This window comes from Dromaius novaehollandiae, chromosome 3 (assembly GCF_036370855.1).
Source record: "Dromaius novaehollandiae isolate bDroNov1 chromosome 3, bDroNov1.hap1, whole genome shotgun sequence".
Lineage (NCBI taxonomy): Eukaryota > Metazoa > Chordata > Aves > Casuariiformes > Dromaiidae > Dromaius > Dromaius novaehollandiae.
In genome coordinates this window covers 20,999,309-21,017,261 of record NC_088100.1, presented here as the reverse complement: position 1 = coordinate 21,017,261, position 17,953 = coordinate 20,999,309, and the positions used below count along the sequence as shown (strand labels likewise).

Genomic DNA, 17,953 nt, shown 5'->3' with positions numbered 1-17,953 from the left:
AATTCATACTGAAATCAGCCTAACATATTGTTCTCTTTCAGTTGCATCTTGCATAATTATTCTTAGGCTCTAGTCTCATTAACTTAAATTTCGGCGCATGGAAGTACCTCAGCTTCTTAAGAGCCAACAGAATTTACCTATCCAACATGAACTTGTTCCCTCTCTCCCTTTGTATGTGCTGCTATATTATGTTTTATGACTTCAAAATGAATTTACTAAATGGAGTTGCATCAAATACTTTCCTAAAATTTGGATAAATTGTGTACATTATTTCCTCACTGCCTACGTACCCAGTGACGTGCAATACGTGCATCTCAAGCAAAACACACATTTGCAAAGGACAGTTATCTTTTGTTTTATGAATACATTACCATTACTTTTAATCTTGCATTTCTAAATAATTATTAATTCTGGATCATCACTCTTTGTATCCTCCCCATAGATAAAGTCAAATTTAATAGTCTTGGGTTTCCATATTATAAAAAATCTCAGAGAGTCAACATTTATTGGAGGGGTTTTTAAAAGTGGTCTGCTGATATAAAATTCCGTCAATACAGTATAAAGACGTGATACTGCAAAGGATCTTAAGTTATGTCACAAAATGAACTATAAGAAAATGCTCACATATTAGCGAGAAGAAAATATAATGATAGAATAGAGTAGAACTGTATTGCGCTGCATTGCATGTGGGTGTGAAACAAGTTATAGTGTAAAATCATCATTCTTCCTTAAAGCCTTTTTATTCTTATTTTAAGGATTCTGCACAATGTTAATATGATCTAGATTGCTGCTTTCATATCTTCCTCATTCCCTGCTTTTCCAAGAAAGAACCCCAACAGCATATTTCACCTACTCTCTGCAGTGCTCCCATGCTGACCTCCTAACCATTTCTTTGTGTCTTTCTGCAGTCTGTTTTCCGTATGTAAGTCCTGTACTCCCTTGGAGTTGGAACTTATTCCTCTCATTTCTGTGGGAGAAGACTCTTCAGCCACTGAAACAAATTCTTTCTTAAACTCATACTTATCTTCTAATGGGAATTTCAACAGTTATCACTTAAACAACAAAAAAAAAAGATTTTTAAAAATAGCAGCAGCAATTTCTACCTCACTTTCAGATTGGACTTCTCATGTGACCTGTTGTATAGGAACAGGCACATATCTATTTCTCTTGGGTGATTCAATGATATCTATGTTCATTCGCTGCTTAAACTCAGGAGACCTCAAGTCAAAACTCAAACCCTGATCAGCTACTCCAGGATCTGCTTCTGTGTGTATCCAAACAGCCCCAGTCCTAAGAAGCTCTGTACCTATACCCCATTTAAGTCTCAAAGTATTCTAAATACTGGCTGTTTTCACACCTAAGTTCCCAGAGGGGCCCTATCCAACAGGTATGCTCTAATGACAGCCAAAAGCTTCCCATAAACCATTCTTTTGGCTGCCCTACCTTAACTTATAGTCAAAGGAAGAACTGTCTCTTTCTTCCTTCATTTTTTCATGCTTGTCTCCCTTTACCTACCAGGTAAAATAAATTGTTTACCACATCACTTGCTAAAGAATTAAAAGACTAAGACTAAACCCCTTCCCAGTTCAAGTGGATTGAATACCACATCTCCCAGAAAAGTATGCAACTCACCACACTACAAGCCAGACAGGAGGCAGGCTCTACTAGGAAGCAGAAAAGATAAGAGTAGCATAAGATCTACACATTTTTCTTTTCATGCTATTCGGGTCACGCAAAAATATACTGCATTCATTGTACACTGTATACAAAGGCACTCAACTATGAGAAAAAAATGTGGTTTCTGATCCCTGCTCCCACGACTGATTTTGTAATCTAATATTAAGCAGTCAATTCATAAAATGCTTAGTGTCCTTGGAGCGAAGACAAGAACCTAGCGTGTCCTGCTTTCCCAGAAGAATGACCCCCTTTGGTCTACTGCTGTTTTTGAATTCTTTTCTAGGATGTGATACAGCTTCAGCAGAGTACTTGAGAACATTGCTTATGCAAAACAGTTTCCAGTCTAGCTACCAGCCTTCTTTGCTAGGAAAGAAGAAAATGCGGTATTGAACTCCTGCAACATCTCTCACACTCAACTCAGGCTCCTGAGTTATAGAGAGGAGCAGAATTTCCATTTCATTCTATTCTGAAACATCTACCCCACTTCACCAAATGTAGGAGGATTCTTGGCTCCCAAGAAAGTATTCTAGTTTCTGTTCACATAAAAGTTGCCCTTTTTGGCTATATTTTCAGAGAAGCACACACACAGATTGCTCTCATTACATAATAACAAACTATAATATAAACATAAGTATATTTTTTAATTCCAGCCCTATTCCTAACAATCTGGTAATAATTATCAGTCATTCTGTATTTCCACTGTTACTTTATTAAATATATTTTGTGCTTAATTATCTGAGGGCAAAGTTTTATTCAACATATTTCAATGGAACACAAAACAACTTTCAACTTCCAGTTGGATGCCAACCCTTAAAGTTGAATGATGGTTTTAATTATTGGAGATGATAACAAAACAGCTAAGGGTTATTCTAAAAAGATTTTGGTCCAGTGCTTTGCAGGGTGTCCAGGAAGCTGCCTAGCTGATGTATCTTTCTATACAGATTTCTTTTAAATACTGAGGCAGTTGGTGAAACTATGGATTTGATATAAAAGATACAATAGAAATCAGAAGGAAAGCAGTTGCATAGCACACTTTAGAAGTGTGTATGTCAATCACATAATCTCATCACATATGCTTTGAAAAAAAGTAAGGACCTAACCCTAGCCTGATGTGGGTCTGTGCAGATTTGCAAACACTTCTATATTATGTGATTTGAAACATCTATGCAACACAGACCTTTCACTTATCATCTTCAATAATCCATATCCAAGGAGTAAAAGGAAGAAAATTCCTGCTTGCCTTTTTTGTTTGTATTGTTTCTTAATTGTAAATTCAGCTGTTTCACAACTATGGAGTATCTTTGGCTTTACAACAACAGTACTGAAAACTAGAATACTACTTACTCTTCCTATCACTAGCATAGCATGCAAAATTAAGCTTTTGGGATTACAGAATCATCAGATTGATCAATTCAGCTAATCAATTTACATCCACTGCTGAACTGTCAATCCTGTTAACTGTCAAAACTTTCTCCTACAGAGCTACCCCAAATTTCTGCTAAACAGTAAAATTTAGTGCATAAAACATATAATACCTGGCATGAGTTCCTTAGAAATAACATGAAAAAAGCTTGGCAACTCTGGCATTATGGGTATTTTACATGCTTAATGTTACTGTTTGACTATTTTCAGTACTTTCTGTATGAAGCCTTTATATGCCAAATAATTCTGAGGATTTTAAGAACAGGAGTGACCAAAATCAGCTTAATTTCTATAACCATTTCAATGGCCTTCCCTAATTACTATTTTACATTCTTAACCAAACTCCTTGAGGTGGTTTCTTTCCTAACATTAACCCTCTCGGTCTTCTGATAAATGAATTTGCCTTCATTGCCAATTGGCGTTCATAGCTTACTAATTTGGCTCCCACAGTCTGCTTTCACAGAACATTTGTAGAATAAATTAATTCATGCAAGGGAAAGTACCTCTTATGATATAAAAGGACTATGCCACGTGCGGTATAGGTGACAGAAGAACAAAACTGAATTGTTCCGAAACCCATAATATGAGGAAGAAATGCTTGCTTAATAAAAGGTATTCAGGATTGGTTAAATATGTTTATTACACATCACTACTTTGGTTTCAGAAGAATGCTTTTTTCATATTTTTGTTTGTATTTTTCAGTTAAATGAAATTTCTGTAACTTGAGGCATTCGGCAGGACTGCAAATTTGATTCATGAGAGTAGATATGGATCAGATGAAATGATCAATCCAGTCTGGAAATTTATTCATTTTATTATCTCCTGGAGCAACTGCTACAGTGCAAAATTAAATCCTACAATCAAATAAGGTTCTCTACTTTTCAGGGAGAGATGTTGCCATTTGTGTTCATTCAGCACTCTTTAGGACAAATATTTTAGTCCAGTGGGAATTGTGAATGAATAGGGTGATCAAAATTTGTCCTTAGAGCTGCATTCTAAACACAAGAGGAAAAATAGGAACCTGTAACACTGACCAAACAAAACTGTTTTGAATATTTTTAAGAATCATTACATCTATAGCATCAAGAAGGATTCATACAGAGTCTGTAGTCTCTGTGTAAGCTGCTACGCAAGTCTGGACAATGCAATCTTGGAAGTACCACGTCTGAAAGGCAATGGAATTCAAATAGATAATATGAAGACCTCCCTTTTGCACATCCTGTGAATGTGATTCCCAAAGTGCCATATCCCAGATGTAAGACTTTCTAAGATAACATCAAGTCATTATGTTTGCAAATATGGATGCAAAGAACTGATACATAATTGAATTCACTATTGGCTCTTTAAGGCACTATATGGCGTAAGCAACAGTTTTTTGGCGCTGTTGTGCCAAAAATAGTAGATCATTGGGAAGGAACTGTTTTCAGGGAGACTCAGTGAGAATAAGAACACAGTTCTAACACTACAGTACTTTTATTTTGAATTTTGTCTCCAATCTACCTTACTCCAGAAAGAAGTAATTTTACTATACCATCCTGCCAGACAACAGATGAAAGAGGCAAAGTCAAGGATCCACTCTGCATTTTTTTGCAGACAGAAGGATGCAATGGGACTACAGAAATACACAGTCTCTACAAATCCTCTTCTTATGGATTGCAACCTGCGAGAATCCTAAGCAGCACTGCTGGATATATGGTTGCTTTCCAGACCTACTTCTCTGGCGAGATTACAAAAAGGTCTGGGCACACATAAGCACCAAAACAGTTTGACATTTCAATGGACCCAACATCTCATATTCAGCTAACACTGAAGAGAAGAGTCAGTGAGTTAAAACCAAAAGCAAACAAATGCACACATAAAATAGATTCAGAATGAAACAACATTAAAATCAAGTGTGGTGCTGAATGTGTTGGGCAATGCTCTCACAAAGGCCTTTAAGTTCAGGCTGTGAACAACCTAAGCATCCCAACACCCTCTACAGAATTTCTGCTGATGTCAACACAAGTTGTGTGCGACAAAGATCTATATCTGTCTCATCAAAGGTGAATAATTTCTTTACACTGCATAAAGCTGTAATTGAATCATTTGCTCTTGAAGGATCAGATATTTCTTGTTATCATTTAAAGCCTTCTATTTTTAGGAAAAGAGCTAAGTATGTAAACCCCCAAATCAGAGGGATACCTAAGTACATTCCTAACTTTAAACATGAGTTTAACAGTGAACAGGACTACTAACTGTGTGAAGTTCTGCATAAGTTTCTAGGCAGAGCCTGAGAGGTTTGCTGAACTTCAGTGTTAAACATTTACATAGAAGGCAGTCTTTTAAAATGGTTCTTCAAAGGGAAGGAAAAGTCGTGTGTGACACGAGCAAAACTACCTCATGTAAATATAACTCTATTGACCTAAATAAAGTTATTATTGATTTATCCTGATGTAAATGAGCTCAGTATCAGGCCCAATCTCACTTCAGAGAATTTAAAATGATCTTTAAATGATGCCATTAACAAATGATAATGTAAGCAGCAAATAGTAAACACTTTGACCACAGAACATATGAAACAAGTGAAAGCTTCCTAAAATAACATAACATTCATATTTAAGCAATCAACCAACCAACCATCCAACCAACTTAGCCACAAACATATAATAAGTATAATAAATAGATCTGAGCCTTTTCCACAGGAACTGGAGGTATCCAAAGGATATTTACTGGTTAGGTCTTTCCCCACCCTAGTTCACAGTCTTGAGGTTTTCAGCTCTGAATTACTTGTTTCAAATTCTTTTAATTACATTATTTCCAAAGAAATTTTAAGTGAAAACATTTAGTCTGAATGTCTCTAGATGAAATAATATTAACTGCTAAAAATCAAGACATGTAGCAATCTATATTCCTATCTTCAGTGCAGAAAGAAGATATCAATAAAAGTTGTCCTATGCAGGGGTTTGACCCAACCACTTCCAGGTTTGTGCACTTTTTAACTAGACCAGAAAGGCAACTTTATCATCTTATCTAGAAGAAAAAAACATTATGGCCATGGTAAAGGTCTTCCAGCCACAGCTCTATTCATCTTCTTGTTCTTCATATTTTTATTGGTGAAGTACCCTAAGCACAGTAGTTTTCCTCACAGATTCACAGAATGGTTGAGATTGGAAGGGACCTTTGGAGATCATCTAGTCCAACCTCCCTTCTCAAGCAAGGTCACAGAAGGCTGCCCAGCACTGTGTCCAGACGGCTTTTGTATATCTCCAAAGACAGAGCCTCTACAACCTCTCTAGGCAACCTGTTCCAGTGGTCTGTCACCCCAAAGTAAAAAAGCTTTTTCTTAGATTCAGATGGAACTGCCTGTGTTTCAGTTTGTGCCCATTGCCTCTCATCCTGTCACTGGGCATGACTGAGAAGAGTCTCCCTCCGTCTTCTTTACTCCCTCCCATCAGATATTTCTACACACTGATATGATCTCCCCTGAGCCTTCTCTTCTCCAGGCTAAACAACCCCAGCTCTCTCAGCCTTTCCTCACATGACAGATGCTCTAACCCCTCCATCATCTTCACGGCCCTTCACTGGACTAGCTCCAGTAGCTCCATATCTCTCTTACACTGGAGAGCCCAGCACTGGGTACAGCACTGCAGGTGTGGCCTCACTAGGGTTGAACAGAGGGCACCACCTCCCTCTGCCTCCTGGCAAGGCTCTGCCTAATGCAGCCCAGTATACCATTGGCCTTCTTTGCTGCCCAGGCACAGTGCTGGCTCGTGATTGACTTGGTGTGAATGGCAGCACATCCGTCTGGTGTATCAGCCGCTCCTCCCAGTTTTGAATCACGAGCTGACTTGCTGTGCGTACACTCTTCCCCATCATCCAGATCATTAATGAGTAGGTTGAACAGTACTGGACCCAGTGTCGACCCATGAGGTACACTCCTAGTGACTGGATTCTGACTAGACTTCACGCCAGTGATCACAGCCTTCTGAGCCTGGCCGTACAGCCAGTTTTCAACCCAGCTCACTGTCTGCTCGTCTTACCCATTCTTCAGAAGTGGAAAAAAAGGAGCGCTCCTATACTCTTTTATAAAAGAGATCAAATGATATAGCAATAGGGTCTATTAGCACAGGGTTAATATTTGCTTCCCGCTAGTGAGGCTGACATATATTCATTAAGTCCTCTTCAGCCCTGGTAAATGCACTTCTGTCCATTTACATTGTTTTAAATAGTGAACTGCTGTTTTCTGTCTTCTTCATTTAAAGTTATAATTTTCTTCTATTTGATGTTTTGCCTAAGAGGTACATGTGATCTAGCTCTCTGCTCTGATTAATACTGGACACTTACTCTGTTCACCAAATATATGACTGCTTTCCTGCTGATAGTTTAAATAAATGAATATGATTAGTAATCAGCAGGCTGGACAGTCCACCTTGCTAATAAATATCTGTCTTCCTTATTTTCTGAAGGTGTAGAATTTCTTAAGTTGCAAAAACAGTTGGAGAGCTCTGCGCTGCCACAATTTCCTCAGCGCATGTGATCCTTTTATCTTTAGATTGGTATTTGTGTCTCCTCTTGCTTAGAGGGACATGCATTATTGCTGCAGAAGCAATCTGATGAAGGGATCAGAAAGATAAAGGAGAGCACTAACAATGCTAATAAAGCTTGTAGGTGGATTTCAAATTATGAAGGCCTGTGTGTCTGAGTCTAGTTCATGCAAGTGGAGGAAAAAGACCATTTTACCAGATTATTAAAAATAATTGTCCAATTTAAAGACATGTAAAAACAGGTGGAACATCTCTCTCTACTTTCATTGCCAGCTCTTATTTTTAAAAAAGCCCACTGTATCATGTCCCCTTGAGTACGCACTGCTATCTACGTCTTACAGCTATTTTTATTAAAAATTAAATGAAGTACCACATATTGGTATATTATATTTGTCAGCTACCTTGACTTTACTAGACCATGAAAGGCAGTGTCTAGCAGATTTATATACCTTGGCGATCCACCTTTAAGTAAATTGCAATAATTTTTGTAGCATCATTTCTGAAATGGATTTGATTGATGTATCAAGTTTCTTTAGATCTAGAATCAGCCTGACTCCTCCTGCCCCTGGGGAATTATGAAATACCTGGAGTACAAGCCATCTTGAATGTCTTCATGTGATATAGGCTAAATGGTGCCTTGGAACATCTGTTCCGGTAGCTCCTCCAACGGAGATTTCTTTCTATAATAGAAAAGCTTTGTGAAACAGTCTCTGGGACCCAGCTACCTGAAGTGAGCTCCTCTGAGAAGGAGAAAGTACTTCAGTACTTTCCTTGCTAATCAAATGTGCCCTTCAGATTTCAAGCCAAAGATTTTCAGCAGTAACCATCACAGAGAAGGGAAGCTCCAAAAGCAGCCATTTCTCTTACTCCTTCATTCATTTACTTCCCATTTGGATTGGACTTTACAGGTTAGGTTATCCTAACAAAGCATATAAGTGAAATTGGAAAGTTTCATCTTTTCTTTAATGGGTGCTGTACACAAGGGCTTTTCAAGACCACCGTGCTTTTTGAATTTTCTGAACTGCTATAAGCTACAGCACGAGTGACAGAAACTTTTATGAAAACTGTGCAGGCATTCTAGTCTCCAGAGGATAATTCTGCAATTTGTTTCTAAGGAAAGAAAGAGTAAGACACATTCAGACTACTTGCTAAGGTGCCTTAGAGGGTGGATGGTGGTTTAGTACAATATTTAAATTTAAGTGAGCAGTGAGTGATTCAGACAACTAAATTCAGAGCTGCTAGGCCTAATTTTCCCATATACTCAATAGATAAAGGCAAATGCCATATTCAGACCACCTATTTTTAGACCCCCTAACTTTGGTTGCACTTAATTTTCCTGAAAAATAAATGGTCCAAATTCCACCAGAGTTGCTTTTGTTACAAGCAGAAGAAAATGAAATGACAAGATGCCTATCAAAACCAATAGGAAATAAACTATCTAAGAAAACCTGCTTTGTTATTTAGCTTTTAGACCTCACCAAGAACAAATTCTGTTATCAAACCCTGCTCCTTGGAATAAAGAACCCCATATTACTTTCCTCATTAATTGCTAGTAACTCTACCTTGTGAAACAGCTGTACTATAACTGGGATTGTCTATGTAGTGATTAATACGTTGATTCTGAAAAGATCATAAAATAATTTTCTTATAAAATTCTATTATTCTTCCCATTTTATGAACTTTTTCCCTAATGGATAATATTTTACATAGAATATATATAAATATATATTTATTCATAAACATATGTATTATCAGTGGAATAACATGGGATCCTAAGAAAAACTTGACCTGTATGAATTTTAATTCCATGTAATATGCAGAGCAGCTAATATAGATACCTCTGTAAAATTCTTAACTTGCAGTTCTTAACCACAGCCTACTATATACGGAAGGAAAGCAGTCAAAAATCAGTGTTACCCTCTATAGGTTGACTATGACCACTAACTGCATGTGTAACTGTGCTGGAATAAGTAAAGCACTGTGTTTCATAATGTCAGTAGAAGTAAATTGAGTATCAAACCTGCTGGCCTGCCAGAAGCAATTTTTTTGAGCTCTTGAGTTTTGTTTGAGTTTTCTTTCTTCCTTAAATCATTTTTGATAGTGTAGATTCAAAGTTTTTCATATCAGCCCAAACCACAGCAAGTTTCACCATGACCTAAGCACCAACAAGCTCAGTCACCATTACCTTTTAAAGAAACTGCTAGACTTCCTGCACTTGCCCATCAGGATAGCAATAGCAGTTGCACACCAGCCTGATCTAAGATAGCTTCTCTTTCAGGTTCTGAAACAACAGAGTTCTCTGCAAAAGGAAATGGCTTCCCTGTTGCATCAAATTCTTGTGCAACTTTTCAGATCAGTTATTTGTGTTTTACCAATTTCGTTGGCAAATTTAAGCAACTGAGGAACCACTACAGATTCAGGCATCTGAGAAAATGCTTACGGCCACCCAGCTGGCCACCATCTTGCCTGAATGGAAAGAATGCTTCCAAAGTCTTTCTCTGAGATTTAAGATCTGACCTTACAGAATGCTGAAAAAATAGTCATACAACTTTCATACCTGGTTGCTAAGAGGAATCCAACTGAGGAGTGCTGAAAGCTTTTCTTATATTTTTATTGGTTAGAAAGGTGAATCTACCCAACCAAAAACGTGTTCCCTAGAAATGGGAACAAAATACCTTTTAGATAGCTCATTAATTTTTGCATGATTCTTTCATTTCAGCCCAGTGCATTATGATGTCTGTCACCAGCATAGGGACTCTTGAGTAAATGGACAATGCTTATATATTTTAAAGAATACTAGTTATATAGAGTCCAATATCCCAAAAAAGAGGAAGGTGAATAGGTTAATCACAATGCTACTACATTAATTGGGTTACTAACAGGGACATATATGTTTAAATGGCATTGATGCCATGATATTAAAACCAGAAAATATGAATTTTAGAATAACTTTATCTAGGTAAACATTTCACTTTCTATATTTTTAATATAATCAACTAAAGTACACAACATCCAAGTCTCAAAGAACCAAAGTATATTATAACAGTTCACTCTGAACAGTTTCTTCATGAAAAAAAATTGCAGGTCAAATTTTTCAAAGGGAATAGGCCCATTTTTGCTCACAAAAAATTATCTGCAAACTTGTGACAGAATTTATGTGGGCAATCACTGGCATTATGTAAGCAGATCCAGCAAATACACTTGCAAATGATCAGTGCAGGCATCCAGCTGTAGCTCATGCTTTGCTTGTACCTTTGTGAATATTCTCCTGCTAACTGCATGCATTAATCCATTATTTGGATTACATTTTTGCAAGCACTTTTAGCACAAACACACCTCCACCCTCCTTGCTTGAAAGTGCTGGTGTATTAAAAAATATTTGGAAGACAGACTTATTAAAATAAATGTTAAAAGAACACAGTGGGATATATTTTCAGTGTGGAGCAGAGAGATTTAACTGCATGACTTCCATTAGCTTTAATGAGAACTGCGCAGCTAAATCCTCACACACCACACTGGAAGATTAACCCAGAAAACACACAGTGTTTACTTTTTACTAATACTCTGATTATTACCACGTTCTTCCTCCTCCTCCTCTTCCTCCTCCTCCTCTTCTTCCTCCTCCTCCTCTTCATCCTCCACATCTTCACCTTCCTCTTCATCCTCTTCTTCTTCTTCAATCTCTTCTTCTTCTTCTCGATCTATCTCCTCATCCTCCTCCTCCTCGTCACCTTGCTCCTCATTGTCATCAGAATATTCCTCCTCTTCTTCATCGTCTTCCTCTTCTTCCTCTTCTTTTTCATCCATCTCCTCTGTGCCATCAGTTTCATAGCACTCGTCTACTGAAGAGTTGTCTGCTTTAACCACAAAGGGTTTTCTTTTGGGAGCTGGTTCTTGGGGTTGCTTGTCTTGTGTTTTTCTTTTTTTTGCCAAAGGACAGCCATAAACACTGTTCAAAAATAAAAGATGCATATTATTACACTATCCTGCAGATTTCCGTAGGTCAGATTGTATAACTCATGTCATTTAGTCATTTATTCTAATTCTATACCATGATTAGTTGCTATTCTCAAAATGCATGTTTTCAAACTGAAATGCTGCTTAGGCGATAATGACCAAGGGGGAGAACACTTTCAAAACCTCTGAACTTGCAAGCAATTATTATTTGCCTGAAAATGTCACATGCACATGCCAGCATAACATTTACAGAACTAACACAAATGTGTGTTTTTCTTTCTCATTCTTTTCTCTCTTCTGCATGTTCCACTCCTTGTTAAGGCAGATGAATGTAGTTAAAAAATGGCAAACTTTTACTACCTGTTAGCTATTAGTACAATAATCAGAAAAAAAGCAATACTACATAATTTTGTAACAGTCAGTAAGGTTTTGATTGTGTACAATTAAGATGTGTTCCTGTGCTATTTAAATAATGAAAATAGGACTGCATTCTTAAAGCTGTTGCTGTTGTTATTATTAAAAATAATGAATTGCTCTCAAATTTTCCACTGTTCTTCCCCGTTATATGCCAGAAGGCTAAATAAAAGGGAAAGAGAGCTCCCTTACACAACCAAAAGTAACAGTTTTCAGGGCCAGCGTTAGAAGTGTTCTCACATTGAAAAAATCAAACAGTAAATAAAGTACTTTTCCAGTGAAGAAAGTCAAACTTTTCCAAAGCTAAGTACCACTTGTGCTCTGAACATTTTAATACATCATAACATTCCACAATAGCCGTAACAACATTTCAGAGTTTTTGACAATTGTATTATTTTTCTATCAGACTAGCCACCTATTTCTCAGATGTTGTATAACCTGTTTGTTGAATGTGATCATCCTTGCACAATGCCTATAACCTTCTACAGAGAGTGACTGCACACACTAATTACTTTTTGTTCTAAAAACTTTCTCTTTGAACTTCATTGTTCAATTGTAAGTGTTACTCAAGCCGCATTGCTTTTTAGTCTCTGTCCTGTGATTGACTAGTTCTGTGACATTTAAACTGTTCTCACTAGTCCTTTCTGTACACCAACTTACAATCTCCTCTTTACATTATATTTTCTTACATCTTATCATGATTACAAACCACTGAGGATCTTTACTGTTTTCTTCCCTTCTTATAATGTTTCATATTCATTGATCACTGAAAAACAGAGTTTGTCACAGCACTTAGTACTACAGATGTGCTCTTTGTGGTGTCTGCATGGTCTTGAACTTGGCCAGATTTAATTGCATTCCAGTAGCTATGCATCCCAATTACCTTAACTGCTACTAGGTAGCAAGTAGTCCATTTTATGCAAGTGCCTAACTTTTCCACTGTCTTACTTAAATTGTAAAGTTCTTGCTCACAGGGGGGCTGGTTCAGTTTGCTTATCATCACACTCCTACCTAAGGATCATATGCAGTCACTGAACATGAGTATGCATCATGGAAAACCTGCTAAGGGAGAACTCTCTCCATAACATGGGCACCACTGACTCTCTGTGTAGGGACTGTAGATGTCTCTAAAGTCTAATACAGTGTGCTTAAATCAGACATCAACCCTCTTCCATTAACACTATCGAGAGCCAATAAGAAAATTTTGTGCATCTCCATCTAGCCAGATTCCAGTCCTCCTCATCTGGGAGCAGGTATGTCATAACACTACATACAGTTTGCAGAAATGGACACCAAAGTGAGGCCTAATGGCGCAGACTCAGTATAGCTAGAGAGGGAATAAACCCACAGCCTCCAAACCCGAGGAACGTTCTCCAGTCAGCAGGTAGCCTGGTATACGCTGAGTAAGAGCACTCCCTTCTAGAAGCTGAGCTCCTGTGCAGCTGGCTGCAAGAAAACTCACAATCTGATACTACACAGCAGGTGAACAAGAGCCCAAACCTTTACTGCTCTTAGAACACTAAACCTGGGAAGGGAGGAGGCCTAGGCTTCTGCTGTCTTCTCTTTGGACTGCATTTCTATCCAAAGATTCTTCAACGTAAAACTTATTAATATGCCAGGAATCCTTGTTCCTGGGTCCCCACTGTTGCTCTCTGCCAAGTCACAATCCTGCTTCCTGTCCGTGATTCTTATACACCTAGTGAGGACAAAGTTGCTCAGATTCAAGAGGAAAGATAGAATATATCTTCATGGAGAACATCTAACATTGTCACAGTCAGGGCAGAAATGGGAGTTCAATCCCCATCAGTCTATGTACTACCTAAAACCTGGGGCAAAAGATAAACATTATTTTTGTAGTTCTGATGACATCTGACTTATTTTAGAGCTTCCCCTGGTGATATGGAAAGTGCTTAGGAGCTATCTAAACTGTCTATCTAAATGGAGCTCTGAGAGAAGGCAGGGAAGTTTTTCCTCAGAACAGGAACTTCCAAGTATGTGTAGTGCCCAGAGAAATGGCTGGATAATTAGAGAGGAACCTGTTTCAGTTAGGTGCCTTACAGAGGTTGCAGTCCTGGAAAACAGGATTGAATCACTGCCCGAGGCTTAGGTGGATTTTAGAAACTTGCATAACAGTTCAGTGCAATTTAAGCAGATAATATTCATTGAGTGGATGTGTCTTAGATTCTTGTCTTGGTTTTTGTTTCTTCTCTTTGTGATTTATATTATCCTTACTATAGATTCTTCAATGCCATTCTCATTAAATAATATTTTCTCAAAATCCTGATTTTCAAAGATGTGAGTAGACTTAGATCCAACAATCCCTAGGATTTCTTTTCTTCCTCTTTTCATAACTTTCTTAGAACATTGTAAGAGGTAAAGATGATGCTTCAGGCAGCTCTGAGTTAAAATAGTCAAAGATAAAGTCTAGAAGTAGATGCTTAGCTGTTACAATTTTTGGCCACTGGAGATAAATTAAACTTGAATTTGGTCACAATAAAACCAGAATCACCCCCCACCCTACCCCCACATATTCTTTCAATTAAGAATCACAGAATCACAGAAGGGTTGAGGTTGGAAGGGACCTCTGGAGATCATCTAGTCCAACTCCCCCGCTCAAGCAGAGTCACCTAGAGCAGGTTGCCCAGGACCATGACCAGTCTGGTTTTGAGTATGTTCAAGGATGGAGACTCCACAGTCTCTGTGGGCAGCCTGCTCCAGTGTTCGACCACCCTCACAGTAAAAATTTTTTTCTTATGTTCAGACAGAATTTCCTGTATTTCAGTTTGTGCCCATTGCTTCTTGTCCTCTCACTGGGCATTGCTGAGAAGAGTCTGGCTCTGGCTTCTTTACATCCTCCACCCTCCACACTAAATACCTGCAGAAACTTTTCATTTAGCAGTGCCTGGAAAAAGTCCCCTAAGAATTCACAACAGTCTAGGAACCAGCAAGGAAGACAGTATTACAATAACTACATCTATTTTGGTTATAATTGCTGTTTTAATTTTTGTATTTACCATCTAAATATAATTGTGTATGACTTTTTAGATACAAGTTATTAGTCAAAGGTAGAAAGGAATTTTCATCATAATAATTTTTGGTCATTTTTAATCTTTTTTAAAAATCTTTAGCTTTATGCTTTTCTACACAATATTTTATAAATTATGCGAGAATCTAAGACATCTGGGTGTCTAACCAGCAATGGAAATCAAAGCCAGTTAGCTGCCTAATCTGTTTTGATGCTTTTGTAAATCTCATTAAATAACGATTTGTAACTTTAGCTATCAAAATAAAGTTGTGAATTCAAATTTAGTTGGTTATCTGTTCTGTCTTTGCTCATGAATTCAGGACACATCAGCAACTAATGGAAATAAGCACATTCATATATTTTACAAGGTTGAGAGCAACACTGTGAGACTGAGGAAACTGCCACTTTTCCAGGGCTATCTGTTAGCTAACTCTGAGTCAGTTTTTGTAAACTCCTTCCTAACTACTTTGTACCAATGTGTTCTTCATTTTCTCTACAGTCCTGAATTTATTCTTGCCTGTGCTTGGATTTATAGCTTACAAAGCTGGCATTACCTGGGTTCTTCTTATAAAACCTTTAATGTAGAGTTTTGCACTGGCTTCCTTCTACTCTTCAGCTATACACCTCATAGTCTGCGAGAGTTAAAACAAGACTGAGCTCTTTCAGCAGCCTGGGAAACAGGCCACCAGACCTGGAGCCTACTATTTAGCTGCCCTATTTTCTTCTTTTTCTTTCTTAACCTATTCTGCTATCACCTTTTGTTTCATTAATTTTTCAGATTCTGCCTCCAGGACATTTCTCTCTGTTTCTGGCATTTTCCCTTTGGTCTCTATGGTGAGCGCACCGAGGGAAAGGAAGCGTTTAGCTTCCCAGCAGTCTCTGCCTCATCTGTCACTAACTTCCCCTCACAATCACATAAGGAGACTACAGCCTTTCTCATTGACCTCCTGTTCCTCATATATTTCTAAAATCTGTTATTGCCTGTCCTCATAGCTTCTGCAATTTTCTTTCCATTTTCCGTTTTGGCTTTTGTGATCATTCCCTCATTTGCTTATTTTTTAGACTTGCTTATCCCTGCTCATAGCAATGACCCCATTGATTTATCTGTCTTGCATGCTTTCATTTTTTCTTTTATTGCTCACTGTATTTCCCTGGTCCACTATGTCTGTCTTATTTTCCCCTCACACTCCAGCTCTCTTGGCTTTCAGTAGAATACATATTTGGGCTTCCCGAAATACACTTTTGAATATTACACGCTTCTTTTCAGTATGTCTCAGCCATTCCAGTTTTTCAGAAGCGATTATAAATAATTCTTGTGGAATGAATGTTTTAGAATTTCACAGTGATAAACTCCAAGAGGACATATAGACATTAATAATTAAAGAAATTGAATAAACTGTATATACATTCATATTCCTTAGTTAGAAGATGATTTTTGTTATGTTTTGAAACTCATATGCAATTTTTATTCATTAAAAATATTCAGTGCTACTCACTGTTAGTAGGACTCTTCTTCAGAAAATATGCATTTTTTCCCCAAAGTTCAACTCCTTGATTTTGAATATCTTTTGATACAAATGTAATACTAATTATCAACATAATTAGTATGGTTATTATTTCTAAGCTGTAACAATTAAGCATACCTCTTTAACTATACACAGTATAAGACCAGAGAAATAGAAGGGACTTTCTAAATCAGATTAACGATTAATGTTCTCTCCATAATATGCTACCTCACATATCACAGGTGGGACATGACACACATATCTGAAGGAAAATACTCCTCTTAGAGGTGTCCATTTCCCAACATGAATTATAAACGGAGCCTATGTGACTAATAAAGCTTCAGTCAACTTTAAATACCTAATTTAGATAAAGTGAAACTTATCTGTCATGTCTACCATCCCTCTTTTTTTCATTTTTCTCTTTTATAAGAATCTTTTACTTCAGAAGCCTTGTGCTATAGACCCAACTCAAGCAAAATAAGATAATGGCAATATTATGCCCTAAAGCAGAATAATACTTTTTCTTGGAGGTTTCTTTCCTTTTTTCCTTTTTTTTTTTTTGCACAAATACTTTGAAAAATTTTATAAAATCTTTTTGTAGTCTAAAAAGTGTCCTGAACAACTCTGCTCTCACTTGTTTTTTTTAATGTAAGAATTTAATGTAAAACATAATATTTGGTATGTAACAGGCACCTAGAAATTTACTGTATAAGAACCTAGTGAGGTGATCAAAAACACGCAAAACAGGCTACCATTTAATGATGCTCTTAAGTATCTGAAGTGTCACTGAGGTGCAATTTTAATGAAGTACAGTTGAGGAAGCAGACTTCTGCCTAAGGCTCCATGCTTGAAGTTCCCAAGGCCCTACACAAGGTCCTACTGAATACGGTAAGTATAATTTTTGGTTTGGACTACATGACTTCCAAGGTCCGTATCTCATGATAAAGACTTTTGGGGTATTCAAAAAAACAGGCATTTTGCAGCTAAGTCCCAATAAACCCAATCCACAAAGTATATGCAAATCCAATTAATCTGCAAAACACTGCATCCTATTAAATTGATCTCAGAGTACTGACTACATTTAGCATAATGGACTGACCCTTATAGCAGCTGACCAGAAAACAAAATATTTGGATTCCACTGAGCCCTATGGCTTGAACCCTCCCAGCATTCCCAGAGGATGCCTACACCAGCAGACTGCGGGCTATTCTGAGGCAGAGGTGGCAGCACTTCTTATCCCTCCTGTCAAAGCTGGACCATTGAACTGATAAGAACGAAAGAATCATAATAAATTCAAAGAAAGAGACTGACTCCAGCCTAGTGATTTATCTTCTCAATTGCAAGAATAAAATCCTGCAGCAAAGGACCATTTTTCATTCCCATTTAAATCAGTGATTGCTTAAAATATGGTAAACAACTACAAGACAGAA

At 37.5% G+C, this 17,953-nt stretch overlaps 1 protein-coding gene across 14 annotated transcripts in view; it reads right to left on the bottom strand.

Moving 5' to 3' along the window:
* The window catches only part of MYT1L (myelin transcription factor 1 like), a 319,538-nt gene that overhangs the window by 94,134 nt on the left and 207,451 nt on the right, over positions 1-17,953 (bottom strand). For 11 of the 14 annotated variants that reach the window (XM_064508504.1, XM_064508503.1, XM_064508505.1 and 8 more), the window contains exon 6: positions 11,198-11,571. In XM_064508504.1, the coding sequence (XP_064364574.1) occupies positions 11,198-11,571 (374 nt within the window). The remainder of the gene's footprint in view (positions 1-11,197; positions 11,572-17,953) is intronic. The other 3 variants (XM_026106843.2, XM_064508509.1, XM_064508511.1) reach the window with 1 other exon arrangement.